This window comes from Cheilinus undulatus, linkage group 4 (genome assembly GCF_018320785.1).
Source record: "Cheilinus undulatus linkage group 4, ASM1832078v1, whole genome shotgun sequence".
Lineage (NCBI taxonomy): Eukaryota > Metazoa > Chordata > Actinopteri > Labriformes > Labridae > Cheilinus > Cheilinus undulatus.
This window is the reverse complement of record NC_054868.1, coordinates 42,523,148-42,537,622: the sequence shown is the minus strand read 5'-3', so window position 1 is coordinate 42,537,622 and position 14,475 is coordinate 42,523,148. Positions and strand designations below refer to the sequence as shown.

At 39.1% G+C, this 14,475-nt stretch overlaps 1 protein-coding gene across 7 annotated transcripts in view; it reads right to left on the bottom strand.

Annotated features, from left to right (window-relative positions):
• fat1a (FAT atypical cadherin 1a) overlaps nucleotides 1–14,475 on the bottom strand; it is a 120,280-nt gene that overhangs the window by 80,420 nt on the left and 25,385 nt on the right. For all 7 annotated transcript variants that reach the window (XR_005991795.1, XM_041785060.1, XM_041785055.1 and 4 more), the window contains exon 3: nucleotides 11,900–12,214. Coding sequence is in view for 6 of the 7 variants with exons in the window: in XM_041785060.1 (XP_041640994.1) it covers nucleotides 11,900–12,214 (315 nt within the window). In the remaining variant the exon portion in view is untranslated. The remainder of the gene's footprint in view (nucleotides 1–11,899; nucleotides 12,215–14,475) is intronic.

The following is a 14,475-nucleotide window of genomic DNA, read 5'->3' as shown; positions in this document are numbered from 1 at the left end:
AGACCTACATCAGCTGAAGTCTATTTCTTTATTCCTGACATTTTAAAAAAGTTTCTTTTTAAGGCCTGAAACTTGTTCATAATCAAACTTTAAAGGACTGAGGTTTCAGGACTGAACGGCATTTTACTATCCAAATCAGTATCGGTATCAGCTCAAATTAATCTGGAAATATTGGCATAGCAAGTATCAGCAAAAATCCAATATTGTCCATCCCTACTGACAGTGTTGACCCACTTAGTAAGCTAGTCTCACAACCAGCTAGTCTTCCAATTCATTCTTTTACAGGTATCTGACTTCTAATATTTCTTGGAGGCATAGTAGGCACAGAATTTTTGCCATGTCTGCTTCTACAATGTCTAAAAACATCTTATAAACAGGGACCTGAGGCAGCAGTGCACTCTGAATAAATTAAATGTCCAAAATGTGTTGCCACCTACAAATTTGCAAGAGCCACCCTGGCACCTTTACACCTTTAACATTTAATTTACGCAGGCGAGGCACTTTGATGTGCACCAACACGATCAACCCAGTGCATTTAACGGAGACATCTCCAAACAATTTGGCATTAAATGTTGAGCAAGGACATCTAAGTGTTGAAACATTTAAAATAAAACACAGCACATTGTAATTTGTGTGATATCCCTGTGTCAGCAGCAGTGTCTCCTCCGCTCAGCCGTCTAAGCTTTGGTTTACCTCACCACCTTACTTGTCACAACGACAGCAGTGCTTCCTTGTTGTGACAGATTTGTCAATATACTTTCTTGACCTCAGCCTCTGTAAACCTGCACAGGTTGGCCACTGCAGAGGAAAAACACAGCCTTTCAAATACCGGAAAATCAACCTAGCAAAAATGAATTTTAATGTCTTTTGATCTATCTTGACGGTTCAAATGGATTTTCAGCTTTCTGGTCACAAGGTCTGTAACCCTAGAAATAATGGTTGGTATTTGAGCATTTTAGCCACACAACAAATAATAGATCTCCTGTTTTATTTTACTCTACTTATACCTAATAGAGTATTTTTTTCATTAGTCCTCAATCCATTCATCTAATGCCAATAAAAAGTTATGAGAATGAGTTACTTCCCTGAGCTCCTGAGAAAAATGCTCAAATTTGCTTAATATCATGGGGAAATCAGTATTTGTATCAAGATAAAAGGATAAACAAGCCAATAGCTCAAGAAAATAACTAAAATTGTCATATAAGGGGCAAAGAGAGTTAAATAAAATATATAGATGCATGTCCCCTCAGGGCTTCTGTAGTTTGATGATGCCAAAAGGTGACTAAATGTCAAAATCTCCTCTTTTTTGAAAGAAGTCTTCATACTGAAGGTTTAATTGAAATGTTCTCCAATTAAAATCTCCCATTCTGTTCTTTGAAAATATTCAAGATAGCACCAAAAAATCAGACCGATATTTCAGAAGATGAGGGGTTATTTACTCTTTCAAAAGATGATAAATGCCACATAAAGACATGGCACCCCAGAGGTCCCAGGTCGGATTTGTTTCAAAGATAGTACGGTTAAAATGAATCTTTGCCAGCTAAGCCACCGTGACCACTCTTTGAAGTTAGAAGAGAAAAAAAGCTGCTATTTTTCATTTCCACATTTTCTTCTCACAATCTCTTTTGAGAGCTGTGACAATTGTTTGGCCTCCAAATCACCGGAAACATCAGGAAGTTGTTGAAAGTATCCATTTCCTATCTCACTTCCCCTGATAGTGGTTGGAGCTTTGGTAACCCACTGATAACAGCCGAGTGTTGTGTGTATGTGTGTGGGTTTTACTTTCAAAACTGAAAGTTGCCGTGTTCACCACAGAAAGCGGAGGATTCGCAGCTGCAGGTCCTGGTGGGCTGTTTTCCTTTTACCTTTTGATTCAACCCCCCAGGGTATGACACATGCTCATAAAACCTGTGGAAGGTAGCCAAGCTGAAACATCAGCAATGGTAGAGCTTTTCTATGGATTACAATGAGCTGTGTCTTCAGGGAGAGAAAGGAGGATGGGCCAAAAATGTTCAGAAAGATTATAAAAATTCACATGGGTGTATCTTTCATCATTTCGGGTTTAACCACAAGAGTAAAGGCTGCGATTAAAGGGCAAACACAGTCAGGTATAGACAGCCTCATCCTATTAAAGGCAAGCTCCTGGCATTTATAAGTACACTATTGTCTGGTGACGAATACAGGTAGGCGCCATCTCTGAGGAGTGGAGTTCTCAGTGGGGTTCAGGTAGGCTGGGCACTGATATCATGTAGTAGGTCATCGATGACTAATAAGAATTTATCTGAGAGTCAATGGACAACAGCAGGGTAGTTCAGAAGTACCAATGCCACACATGGTGAGGTGGAATGGGCACAACAGGAAGTAGAGTAATGAGTGTTTCCAAGATAAGACAGTTATCGCACTGATCTTTGCCCCACTCACTCTCCTTCGCTCTGACGTGAAAAACTTCCTGTGCTTATTTGCGGTTTGAGTGTCTGTGTGTTCTCACTACATGTTCTGCTTGGTTGCCCTTTTTTAACACGAGCCCCGACGTAAGAGCTCCGCTCAAAGTCCAGAATTTCAGCAGCATTTCAGAGGAAACGAAGAGAGTGAATCACCAGGTAGAGAACATTGCTCACACTTCAACAGAAAGGTGGGCAACTCATGTCAAACACCTCAGATGGACTGGCTCAGAGCTCTCTGACAACTCTGTTATGAAGAGAGGAATAAACGTGGACAGCAAGTGGGCTGCTTGTCTCAAGTTCATGTGCAGACAAAACGATTTTTATTCCAAGCAACACCAAAGCAAAAACATCTGTTTATTCTATAGTACATCTAACAGATGTTAAATAAAAGGGAGTTTTCTTCCTAAAAATTCCTGTTGAGTTGGATATATGGGCTTAAATGTATAAAAATGCCTCGGCATGATCTACAAAAACAGGCAAGATTATTCCCAATCATTTGACTGTTTCTACATTTTGATTATTAATACCTGAAAATCCAGCTATGGAGCATGTGCCAGACAAAATGCATGCTGCTGGAGACCCTTTGCTGTCAGCCCCTTTCATGGCAAGGATTCCCCACAAACTCAGCGTACAGCATTAGTTCATGCAGGCCACGTAGTTGTATTATCGAGATCAGCTGATCTCACACAAGCCCTAATTAGCTGGCAACCAGCTAATTTGTTCTAAGCATGCCATTGGCTACTTGAACTCATGGTGACATATTTAAACTGCTCTAGCCTGGCTACGCTTTGATGCTCCCTCTGCAAGCTGCTTTTTGCAACCCTCCTCCACCCCAGCTAGTCCTGGGGATTCCAGGACAGCCATACCGCCAAATACAAATACGGCAATAAGAGAAACTTAACAACTGCTAATCAAGAGAAAATTTATTATTGCAAATTATGTGTGTTTCTTGACAAAGTGGTCCTTACTGAAACGATAACCAAGGCTATTAATAGAGAGTAAGATGAGATTAGCTGTTAAAGAAACAATGTACAGGACCAGAAAGAGAGATCACATTACATTGATTTTAAGATCTGTGCACTGGCTACCCGTTTCTTTTAGAATAGATTTTAAGATTCTTTTACTGGTTTTTAAAGCTCTTAATGGTCTTGGCCCTTCTTATTTATCTGATTTGCTTTCACCTTATGAGCCCAGTAGAGCCCTCAGGTCTTCAGGAAGTTCTCTGTTAACAGTACCTAGTGTCAGAACTAAAACTTACGGTGAGGCATCCTTTAATCACTACGGCCCCCGTCTGTGAAACAGCCTACCTGAAGACCCGAGGGCTGCATCTAATGTTAATGTTTTTAAAAGCAAACTCAAGACCTACCTTTTCAGTCTGGCCTTTAACAAAATTTTAGATCATTCACTTAATTTTCTTTGAGTGTTTTAGCATTTACTCTCTGTAGTTTTAATGTCAGGATTGTCTTTAGTATTTTATCCTCTTATCATAATCTACCATGCTGTCTCTATGTGTATTAGACTTATTTTATACAATTTTATTGAGCTATTTTAGTGCTTTTATTCTTATTTTAGTATCTTTTTGTTCTGATTTTACATCATTTTAATTTATTTTTTCTTCTATTCATTTTTTTTGTTTTTACATTTTAACCTAGCCTCCAGTGTTTTCTCATTTTTGAATTTTTAAGATGGTGTTTCCTCAGTACGTACCTTCCTGCTTTGATTGAACCCATTGCTCATGATATAAAATGGACTTGGTAAATGATTTGAGCTGGTATAGTGCTTTTCTAGTCAACTGACTACTCAACGCGCTTTATGATATACTTTCCAATATTGTGTTTGGATTACAGGGTGGGGATGATGGGACTGGGATGGGATGGGAGGGATGGGCTGGGGTAGAGGCATGTATTCTTTCTTTCATTCTGTTTGTGTGTAAAGCACTTTGTACTGCATTGTTTTGTTTGAAAAGTGCTATATAAATAAAGATTGATTGATTGACCAAATCAGGAAAAACAACAAGAGACAAGAGGTTCGGTTTCATTCAAGGGGAGCACCAAAATTAACACAAACCAAAATATACGGGCATTAACTGATAACAGATTCAGAGAATCCTCCAGTATCACTTTTTACAAGATTTAACAAACATTATACCTTTTGTTAGCACAGATTATGAATGTTTATTACAATTGCCTGATAGTTTACCTTGAATCTGTCAATTTTTTTACCCAGTACCACATTTTATCAGTATTAAAACATAACTTGTACAATTAAATAGAAACATAGATAATTATGTTGTGAGTTTTTTTGGTCTCAGTCCTTGGTGCTGGTCACAGGACTGAAAACAATTCATCTGTAGTATTAAATTAAACCTCGAATGTTTCTTGCAACTAGTTTAGCTGTTGATTAAACCAAATAAATTAATCCAGACTAGTCAACATGTCTAAATCTAAAAGAAAAACACCCAGAAAACAATCAAATCATGCAAAAAAAGATCCATACTGCAAGGTGCAATTCTTCCACTGCACTGGTTTACATCTGAGTAGTAGAGCACTATGGCAGGAGCCCCTAATTGGAGCTACAGCCCAGGCTAGTAGAGTGCAGCTGTATTACAGCTAAGACACCACATTTGTACCTCATTGTATACCTGTAATAATAAAAAATATTAAAAATTACTTTAACTGAAAAGCAATTCTGGTGCTGACAAGCAAGGATGATGAGGTCTAATCCTTAGGTATTCACACACATCCCTAATTACAGGAACTCTCAGTACAGCTAAGTGACATTTTGCACAAAGCACATGCAGTTATGCTTCTCTCTGTTTCACACATCCACAGATCTTGTTGTGATCTGTTGACAACAAGCCTTTGAGTACTTATCTGGGAAATACAATTCTCCTCAGATGCCAAATCAGGGCTTGGGAGCCTTGAACAGCCGTGGTCATGTCCGTGGGTGGGATGAGATCTGTGCTACCAGACATCTGAGTGTTGGTTCGTCTTTTAAAATTTCACACCCCAACAGCATTATTTAAATTCACTGATCTCCTACTGATTGAGAACACATAATTCATATCCAGCTGACTGGCACAATTTGCACCCCACATCGCTCTGCCTCGTTTTTCCCATCTCTCTGTTCCAATCCCTTCAATAGCAAAAACCGTCGAGTTCTAAGCTCTCAGACGGTGGGATTGCAATACAGTCTCTGCGAGGGAGAAGAGCTGGCCTTGCACTTTAATGACAAACTAAAGTCAGAGAACAGCCAAAACAGCAGGACTTGTTTACTTGGCAGAAATAAAGTAGGCCTAAGCCTTTCATCCTGGGCTTTACAGAGCCAATGTGGGTCTGTGCAGGGGAAAAAAAAAGGGCAACTGACGCCACCCAAGGCGTCAAAGCGAAGCCTTCATATGTGTTTGAAGCTTGACAGGCTGCTCAGAAAAGCTGCTCAAGGCTCTTACCCATGATAGCAGGCTAGCTAGTTAGCTTGGAACACAACCCAACAAAGTTCCAAAAGCCACACACAAAACACAGGCCTTAACGTCTTTCCCTTTTTCCACCCCTTTGTAGAGCTTTGTAGATATGCCAAGACAGGGCCTATGCTTCCAATGCAATTTTAGAACGTATAATTACAGAGACTTGCATGTTGCAAATTTAAACATTTTCAAAAACCTATAATATGCGGTGAAAATGCCATATTGGGTTGATAATGTGGAGAGATATCAGGTCTATTTTGATCTCATTTATAACCATAGATATAGAAAATACAACCTAATTTGTAATCATTCAAGACATTCAATCCAAGCCTGAATTTAAAGACTCTTCTGGAAGTCTCCATTTCCTCCTGCTCTCTCTTCCCGCCCACTTTCCTACCTCTACTCTCAGCTGCAATCTTCAAAAACAGGGGGAAAAAATCAAAGCAGCAGAGCAGCGATTTAATGAAGTTTTCTTTGTTAAAAGCACTCTTTGTTGAACCTGACGCAAGGGGCTCTGGTGTCCCACCGATTAAAGTTTCAACATGCTTTGATATGCATGAAAGGGTCTTATCCTTATGCTTCACTGTCCTCCATAAACAGTTTTCCTTTTCCTTAGAGCTCTTCTGAAGCGCATAAAAAATAACCTCGAAAAGATACGGCCTGTAAAGAGTTTCTGGCCACAGTGGACTCAACCATAAGCTTCATGAAAACTCTGTAATCCTGGGAGAAGGAAATAATTACTTCAGATATGTGGGCTAAGAAGACTTTATTCAACTGCTCAATAAGGGTTGCACTGAAGGTTAAATGTGGGCTTTTATTAGCAGCTAAAACTAACAGATGGTAGCAGTTGAGGTGGGAAGTAAGATTGTGTATATTGGCTATTCTTCTGCGCTTTAACCATTGAAATCAGAGGATGGGCCCTATAAACGGAACCTAAGTTTACAAGATTTGACATTGTGCTCTAAAGGTGCCCAAGTGGATATTCAATGATAAACTGCCCTCTGGGTTGCCCTATAAGTCAACAAAATTGGTGTGTGTGTGATAGTGTGATAATGGGCCACTAGGTTGTCCTAAAAGTGGACAAAATTTGACCGCAAGGTGACCACTGAGTGGGCAAGATTCAAAGTGTCCTTTAAGTGAACAAAACATTTAATTGCCCTTAAGGTTGTCCTTTAGTGGGCAAAGCAAGATAAAGTGCCCTTTAGGCTGTCATATAGTTGAAAAATATGACAGTGTGCTCTCTAAAGTGCCCCATATGCAGGCATAATTTGGCAAAGTGTCCTCTTTGTGGAGAAAATTAGACAGTGTGCCCTCTGCGGTTAACTCTAGGAGGGCAAAGTTTGGTCAAGTGTCCTTGAACATGAAATATTATATTGTTCCCACTTGGTTGCCCCCAAAGTGGACAGAGCATAATAAAGGGCCTTCTAGATTGTCCTTGAAGTGGACAAGACATGATAAACTGCCCTCAAGGTTGTCCTAGAGGTCCTTAAGTGCCCTTTAAGTGAGCAAAAATGGCAATATGTGCTTTAATCGGACAAAACATTATACTGCCTTCAAGTTTGTCCTTGAAGTGGTGAAAAAATTATACATTGCCCGCTGGGTCGTCCTATAAGTGGACAAAATTTGACTGTGTTAACTCTTAAGGTGCTCTCTAATTGGCAAAGTGTCCTCTACATGGACCAAGTGTGATAAAAATCCCCAAAGGGCAACCTATAAGTGGATAAAATATGATCAATTGCCCTCTAGGTTGTCCTGTAAGTGGACAAAAAGGTATAAAGTGCCTTCTAGGGTTCCCTTCCAGTTGGACAAAACTTGATAAATGTCGAGTTGTGGACAAAAATTCAATTAAGTTACTGACATCCTGATTTTTGTACCTTTTTGAAATCAATGGTTAAATAGCTCATAATTCCTCCTGTTTTATTAAAGGGTGTGGCAGGTATAATCAAAATAAAAAAAAATGTTTAAAAAATCTCAACCAGGGTTTCTAACTTTATCTTTATAAGTGTATGACAGCTTGTTGTGCACTGGTGCCCTGATACATACAGCAGAGACCCTATTTGATTATTTTCAGCCTGGAGTCCATCACAGAGGACTATTCTTTCTGACATCAGGTGTTTTAAGAGAATACAATCTCCACTGGTTAACAACTGAACATTTTGTAAAGCACCTAATGATTTAAAAACTAAATTCACTTCAAAAGACAAGGGAAAAGTTGAGGAAGACATCCATCAGAAGTTACAAAAGAAATACCCGCACACTCTATACAAATGAGAAAACATTGCCCATGCTTTTGTTCAATTGAGATCAAGTTCTGGTGTCATTAAAACCTTTGTCTTAAAATTTAGGTGCAGAAAGATGGCATGTGTATCTGTGAGATTCAGACAATATGAACAGGTTCAATGCAATTTTTGATAGTAATACTATCATATTAAAATTTAAATTTCAGTATCATGGTAGCCAACCCTAGTGGGAAAAATGTAAAAATATCAACAAGGTATGGCTGGCAATCAGTTAAAAAACAGCTCTTCCAGAATAAATGTGTCTTTCTGGCGATGGCAACAATATTACCACACATAACTCGCCCATAAAAGGGCAGAAAAAACCCAGGGTATATCTTGAGGACAAAAATGATTGTGGAGATATATTTTTCCACAGCTCAAGGTTTACACTTAAAACAGCGTTATGTATGACTGCTTTGTTGGGAGATAAATTTTCGATTTCCCACTTCTTTCCTTTTCCAGCCTACAGACTTCTTATCAGCATACTCACACTGATCTTGTCATGCGTGCGGACAAAAACACCAACCTTATGTGTCTGCATACCTAAAGTTTTCCCCCCTTTTCTCCATCGTTTATTTTTCTCTCTTCTTTTCCTGTCCGTTGTGGAGAGCCTTGTGTTACTATGAGACTTGTTTGGGAAGACATGCTACATGATGAATCCTTATTTGGTCAGAAAATTCACATTGCTACTTCCAACCAAAATAACTCCAGAATGTTGATGGGACAACCTTGGGAAACAGGACCACACACGTGAGCCAGGACGAGCTAGAGCAACTGCTTCACTAAACATTCTTCTTTTCAGTCAACTGAGCATTTACATTCATAGGAGAAGCATGTTTGTATGCTAGGTAAGACAGAATAACAAACTGAGTGTCTGTTTCACACAAGAATGCGCAGCAGAACAAAGCACAGTTGAGGTACATGACATTTTTTTATCTGACTCGTCCTTGCTTTCTACTTTCTGAAAGTAAGATTTGTTTTAAACTGTTTTAAACTTGTTTTTCTTATTCAGGCATCAAAATAACTCCTAAAAAAAAACTCTCCTAACCCATAATTTTTACATTAACACAAATGCCTTCAATCAGCTGGACAATTCTAAGGGCATTTCTGCACCTGAGCTACTGTACTCATTTACACTACATGCTTTGTGAATAAGTCCTTGAGGCGGAGCAGACAGCAGGAGCAAATTATTCAAATTTTGGAGCTGCTGTCGGTCACAAATCATTCTAAATGAACCAGGCCCAGAGTAATCTGCACATCAAAGATGGAGTCTAACTGTCTTGCTTTACAAATTTGATTAAATACTGGACTTTTAAAATACATGTTAATACATTAATCCTGCTGAAATCACACTAAATTCAAATCAAAACCAAGACAATGTACCAAGAGACAGATTGACTCTTGTATGTAAGCACTTAACCTTGCAAAGCAGATGGATTGGCCTGGGCCCATGTCCGTCATCAGACTGATCCATCTCGCTCCAATGTGAAAAATTTTGTGCCAGGTCGGGCCATTCGAGGAGAAAACTGCTACTGCAAGCCATTAGCATTGGCTGCCACTGGTGTAGCGATTAGCTCGGCTGCAGTATAGTGTCAGTTGTATCAAAATTAGCCACACTTCCTTTTCAAAAGAAGAGCAAAGAATCACACTAACAGCTTTTCATGGTGTAAAAGATATTTTTGCTCACCTCCCCATGTAGCCACCATTTAGTGGTAGGTTTTGCCAGATCTACTTGGCAGGGAAGATGCCTTTGCACCTCTCCCGACCAGCCTCGGCTTGAGTTTGATCCACCAACAAGCTGCCTTCAAGAGTTGCACATGCCTTCTACCTCATTTTGTCTTGTTGCTCTGATTGGCCCATGATGAATGTGGCAGACAGAACGTTCATCCAATCATCTTCTTAAACAACAAATAAATAAGTAATGACTCACAAAAGTTTTTCTTTTATTTCCTCAAATAACAAAAAAAAAACAATAAAAGTGAACTGAACAAAAGTGGTATTTATGTTTTTTACAGTCTGTGCAGCTTTTTGTGCACATTTTTAGGGTATTATTTGTTGTGTTTCTTGTGGAAAAATATTGTCGACTAACATTTATTGTCATAGTTTGAGTCGAAGAAATAAGCTCTACAGGGAAGGGAGGTTATTTACGCCAACACCCAGGGTCTAAGAGTTTTTATCTGCTTAAGAAACTGACTTCTATTGATGCTAATGTCTATATGTTCCCTACACAAGCAAATAAGACCATCAGAAGTGTATTGAGGATATCTGTATTTGTTTTCAATGACTTAAGCTCTCTGCAGCTGAATCAGTGTCAGATGGAAATTTTCTCTAAATGGACCAAGAGGGTGTTAGTTTGACAAATGTTCAGTGAGCGATACGACTGGCTACAAATGATCTGCAAGATGCTTTCCTTTTAGTTTGCTAACTCTGGTTATACATGAGCAACTTGTAAATCCAAGAATCTCAATATTTTGTTTGCAGGGGTGACCCAAACTACGGTAAAATTAAAGATTCTGACACAAGTCAAAAGAAATTTTCAAAAAAATCTGATTTCTCGATAAAATTGATTTTTCTCCCAGCCCTAACTTACCTCAATAAATTGATTCTAGTAGTTCAGTTATATGGCCCTTCCAGTAGCTTGATTAAACTGTACATGTAAACTTACTGAATGTTGGTTAAAAAAAAAAAAAAAAAAAAGAGCTCTTGGATTTTTGGTCTTTTGCTGTTTTGCTTTAATGTCAAATCATTTTTCAAATCCCTACAGATGCTATATGAATAATAATATGTTTAATATTTATTTTCCACTTTCTAGTGTTCTTAATATATTCCACCAATGGAAACTATCCTCTGTAAACAGGGTTAACACAAACAGATGGAGCAGCTGTTCAGGATAAATCCCACTTCTGGTTCAAGCAGAACCAGACTAAATCTGTACATTTCACATCGAGGTTCTGTCTGTACATGAAGCTTCACTTTGCACCTATTACAAGTATTTTCTACGCTGCTCAACTAAACATAGCCTCCTCCTGCAACTTTAAAAGATCCCAATGAAATATTAATCATCACACCATTTCCAGAGCACCATACGAGAGCACACTTTAGAGTGTTAGAGTGGAAAAAACCCCTGTAGGCTCAACCCACTCCTGTCCACGGGTTAAAAAATACTGTGTTCACACTGCTCTTCCTTTTTGCAGGAACGGGAACAGGAAGCTCACAGGAGCTATAGTACATCTCAAAAATCTCGCCCCAAGTCTCAGAGGATAATTTAATATGTAGTGCACTCCTTTATATATCTTTTATGTTCCCAACCTTATAAACAGCTCAGATCTAAGATGAGAAAAACATGTTGGTGAAAAATATCTGTTTATCATGTATCAGGATAGCCCCATTGATCTCAGCCATAAAGAAGAGAAATAATATGTGACCTTTGCAATGTAAGACTATCAGCAAGCTATGGTTTTAAATATTTAATCCTGTAGACACTGGAGCCTAGATGAACTTCATACTTGAAAAAAGCTTTTTTTCAAGGCTTTATCCTGAGAGATGATTTCTTTTGAGTGGTTAAATCTTTCTGTCTACTGCTAACAGACATATTCAAGGTTGCCATTTGTCCTGATTTATAATAAAAGCTCTTGACTTAGCACAGGGACTTCCTGCTCTGTGGATGCAATGAATATAGACATTAGTTGCCATCAGAGTAACAGCTTTCTTACCTGTCTTAGTGTTGATGGTGAAGAAACCCTGGGGATTGCCGCTGGTGATCCTGTAAGTGAGTTTATCGCTGGCTTTAGCGTCTGGATCCACTGCATTGATCTGGATGATTGACACGTCTTTAGGGGAGTTCTCCATCACAGAGGGGTAGTAGACGGGTTCAGAGGTTTGCGGCGCGTTGTCATTGACATCCTGCACTTCGATGTAGACTTCAACAAAGGCAGAGAGAGGCACCACACCACGATCCATGGCGTAGACGGTGAGCCAGTAGTGGGGGGTCGTCTCGTGATCCAGCAGTTCTTGTGTTCGAATAACACCTAAGAGATGAGAGAGATGCAAACAAAGTCTTTAGCCTTGATCATGTAAGGGATTTTTTTGTTGTGCAACACGTGCCCTGAGTCTCACATCACTTCCTGCACTATCACTGAAAAAAATCGATGTCTGGCAAAGAAGAGAACAGGAGCTGGAACACCAGCGGACCCTGAGCAGGCAGATGCAGGGGCCGCGTTGACTGAAACATGTCAAGGTGATAGATTAACAACAACCAGCCAGTGCTCTCCTGTTTACATTCACTGGCAGGGAAGTTTTTTTTTACTGCCATGTGGGGGCTGTAGCCTTCAGCTGAGCAAACAATAGAACTTTCAGAGGCCGGGGAGTTGTGTGATGATTAAATGGAGGCGTGGAGGATGGGTAAGCCTGGCAATATGAGGCAACCACAAGTGGATTTATGAAAATATGGAACTAAGTGAAAGTATAAAAGTCTCTAAATGCATCAAGGTTGAATGGCAGAAAGATGCTTTGTTCAAATAAGTGCCTAAGCAGCAAAGAAAAATGGGGATATCCTAATGCAAACAAAATCTGAAGTGAATGTTTTGTATCAACAGTTTATTGTAATAGCAAGCAATAGAAATGCATTGTAAAAAATCTGATGCTGCAATCATAGTTCAGCTGATTATCTATGCCTACACAGATTATTTTTCAGTACTTCTTTTGGTGTAACATTTCTGCAATGCTAACTTTTTCTTCGGAGTTTATCCAGCTGGTCACTTCTTCTGCTTAACAACATTCTAGTGTACCAGCAGGGATGCACTGATGCATATGTTCAACATCAGTATCCACCGAAATCTGCCCTGTTTACAAATGCTGGCTAGATAATATGGAATTAACAAATACCATTACCAATGTTTATCTGTTGTGTCCAATCAGGTTTATGCTGGCATCTCATATATCTAGCTGCTGAATCAAATAACAGATGTTTAAACAAGGTTTTAAAGAAAAATGCATTGGTATAAGCATCAGCATCGGCTACATTGTTATATTAAATAAGAGTATCAGCCCTAATTTTTAAAGCTGATGCATTTTTAGCCATATATAGGTAACTACTTCCTGTCTGATTTTCTTCTGAAAAAGAAATGTTTGGATAAGATTTTAAATATTTTCCATATAGACTAGTGGGAAACATTTTATCAAGGGATGTGTGTGATTGGCTAAATAAATGGTTAAACTTCTAGTAAGCCAACAAACATAATGGCATACTACTGATCTTAGGCCAAAATTTTAAAGTGATGAAAAAACATCAGCATCAGCATCGGCATCGGCTAAATTATGCTCAAATTTGGAGTCAGTATTGGCCCTAATTTTCACAATCAGTGCATCTCTACTTTTAAGTAAAAAATAGTGATGTTGTGGGTAATTTATCATCCAAACAAATGCAAATTGAAAGGACAAGAGGTCGACTGGTCTGAAGTCCCATTCTGTAAACCAACTTTCCATTGCAATAGTAAAACAACCGTAACAATGCAAAGTTGGTTTGCAGAATGTGGCTAAAGATAACATTGCTAACACTACTAGCCTTTGATCCTCTTTGCAGGTTAACAGCCACATCCCTGTGCAAAATACTGTCACTTAATACCTTAATTATATTTGACCATATTCTGACATGGACGCTGGACATCTTTACCCCATTTTCTAGGTCAAAATATGGCTAAACTGCACTGTTCCCATGAGCTGCTATTGATGCTATCACTTAGTGGTTGTAGACATTGGAGTAAAGCATTGTGACAGCAAGGCAGTACTCATTCACAACTACAGAGGCTACTAGTGGCAGGCGGCTGTGTCACAGTTCTGATGGTGAGTAGTAGGGACGCACAATATTGGAATTTTTGACAATTTCTCATGTGCCAAAATTTACAAGGTAATTTGAGCCAATATCAAGATAATGGACTTAGACATCTGTCAACACTAGTTGATATAGAAATGTCTACTTTTCTGCTCTTTCTCAACAAACTCCAACAACAAAGTTCTCAGGAGAGAGTCTGGTCTACTGCTTTTCATCTCCACCTGACCTCACATACATGCACTCTCCAGGTGCTCAGCAGGTACATTTGGGATAAGTCTGTGAGCGTGTTTACCATCTTGTGTGTTTACATAGATAAAGGGCATTTCAGTTTTGGGGAGCGACTGTTTGGACATGCTTTTGTTTTGTTCACTTGGGGAAAGAGTTTCTTAATGTGTTTATTTGCAAACTAATGATTCAGTTATAATCTTCCTGGGATGATAACTTAATCGCTGCTGTCAC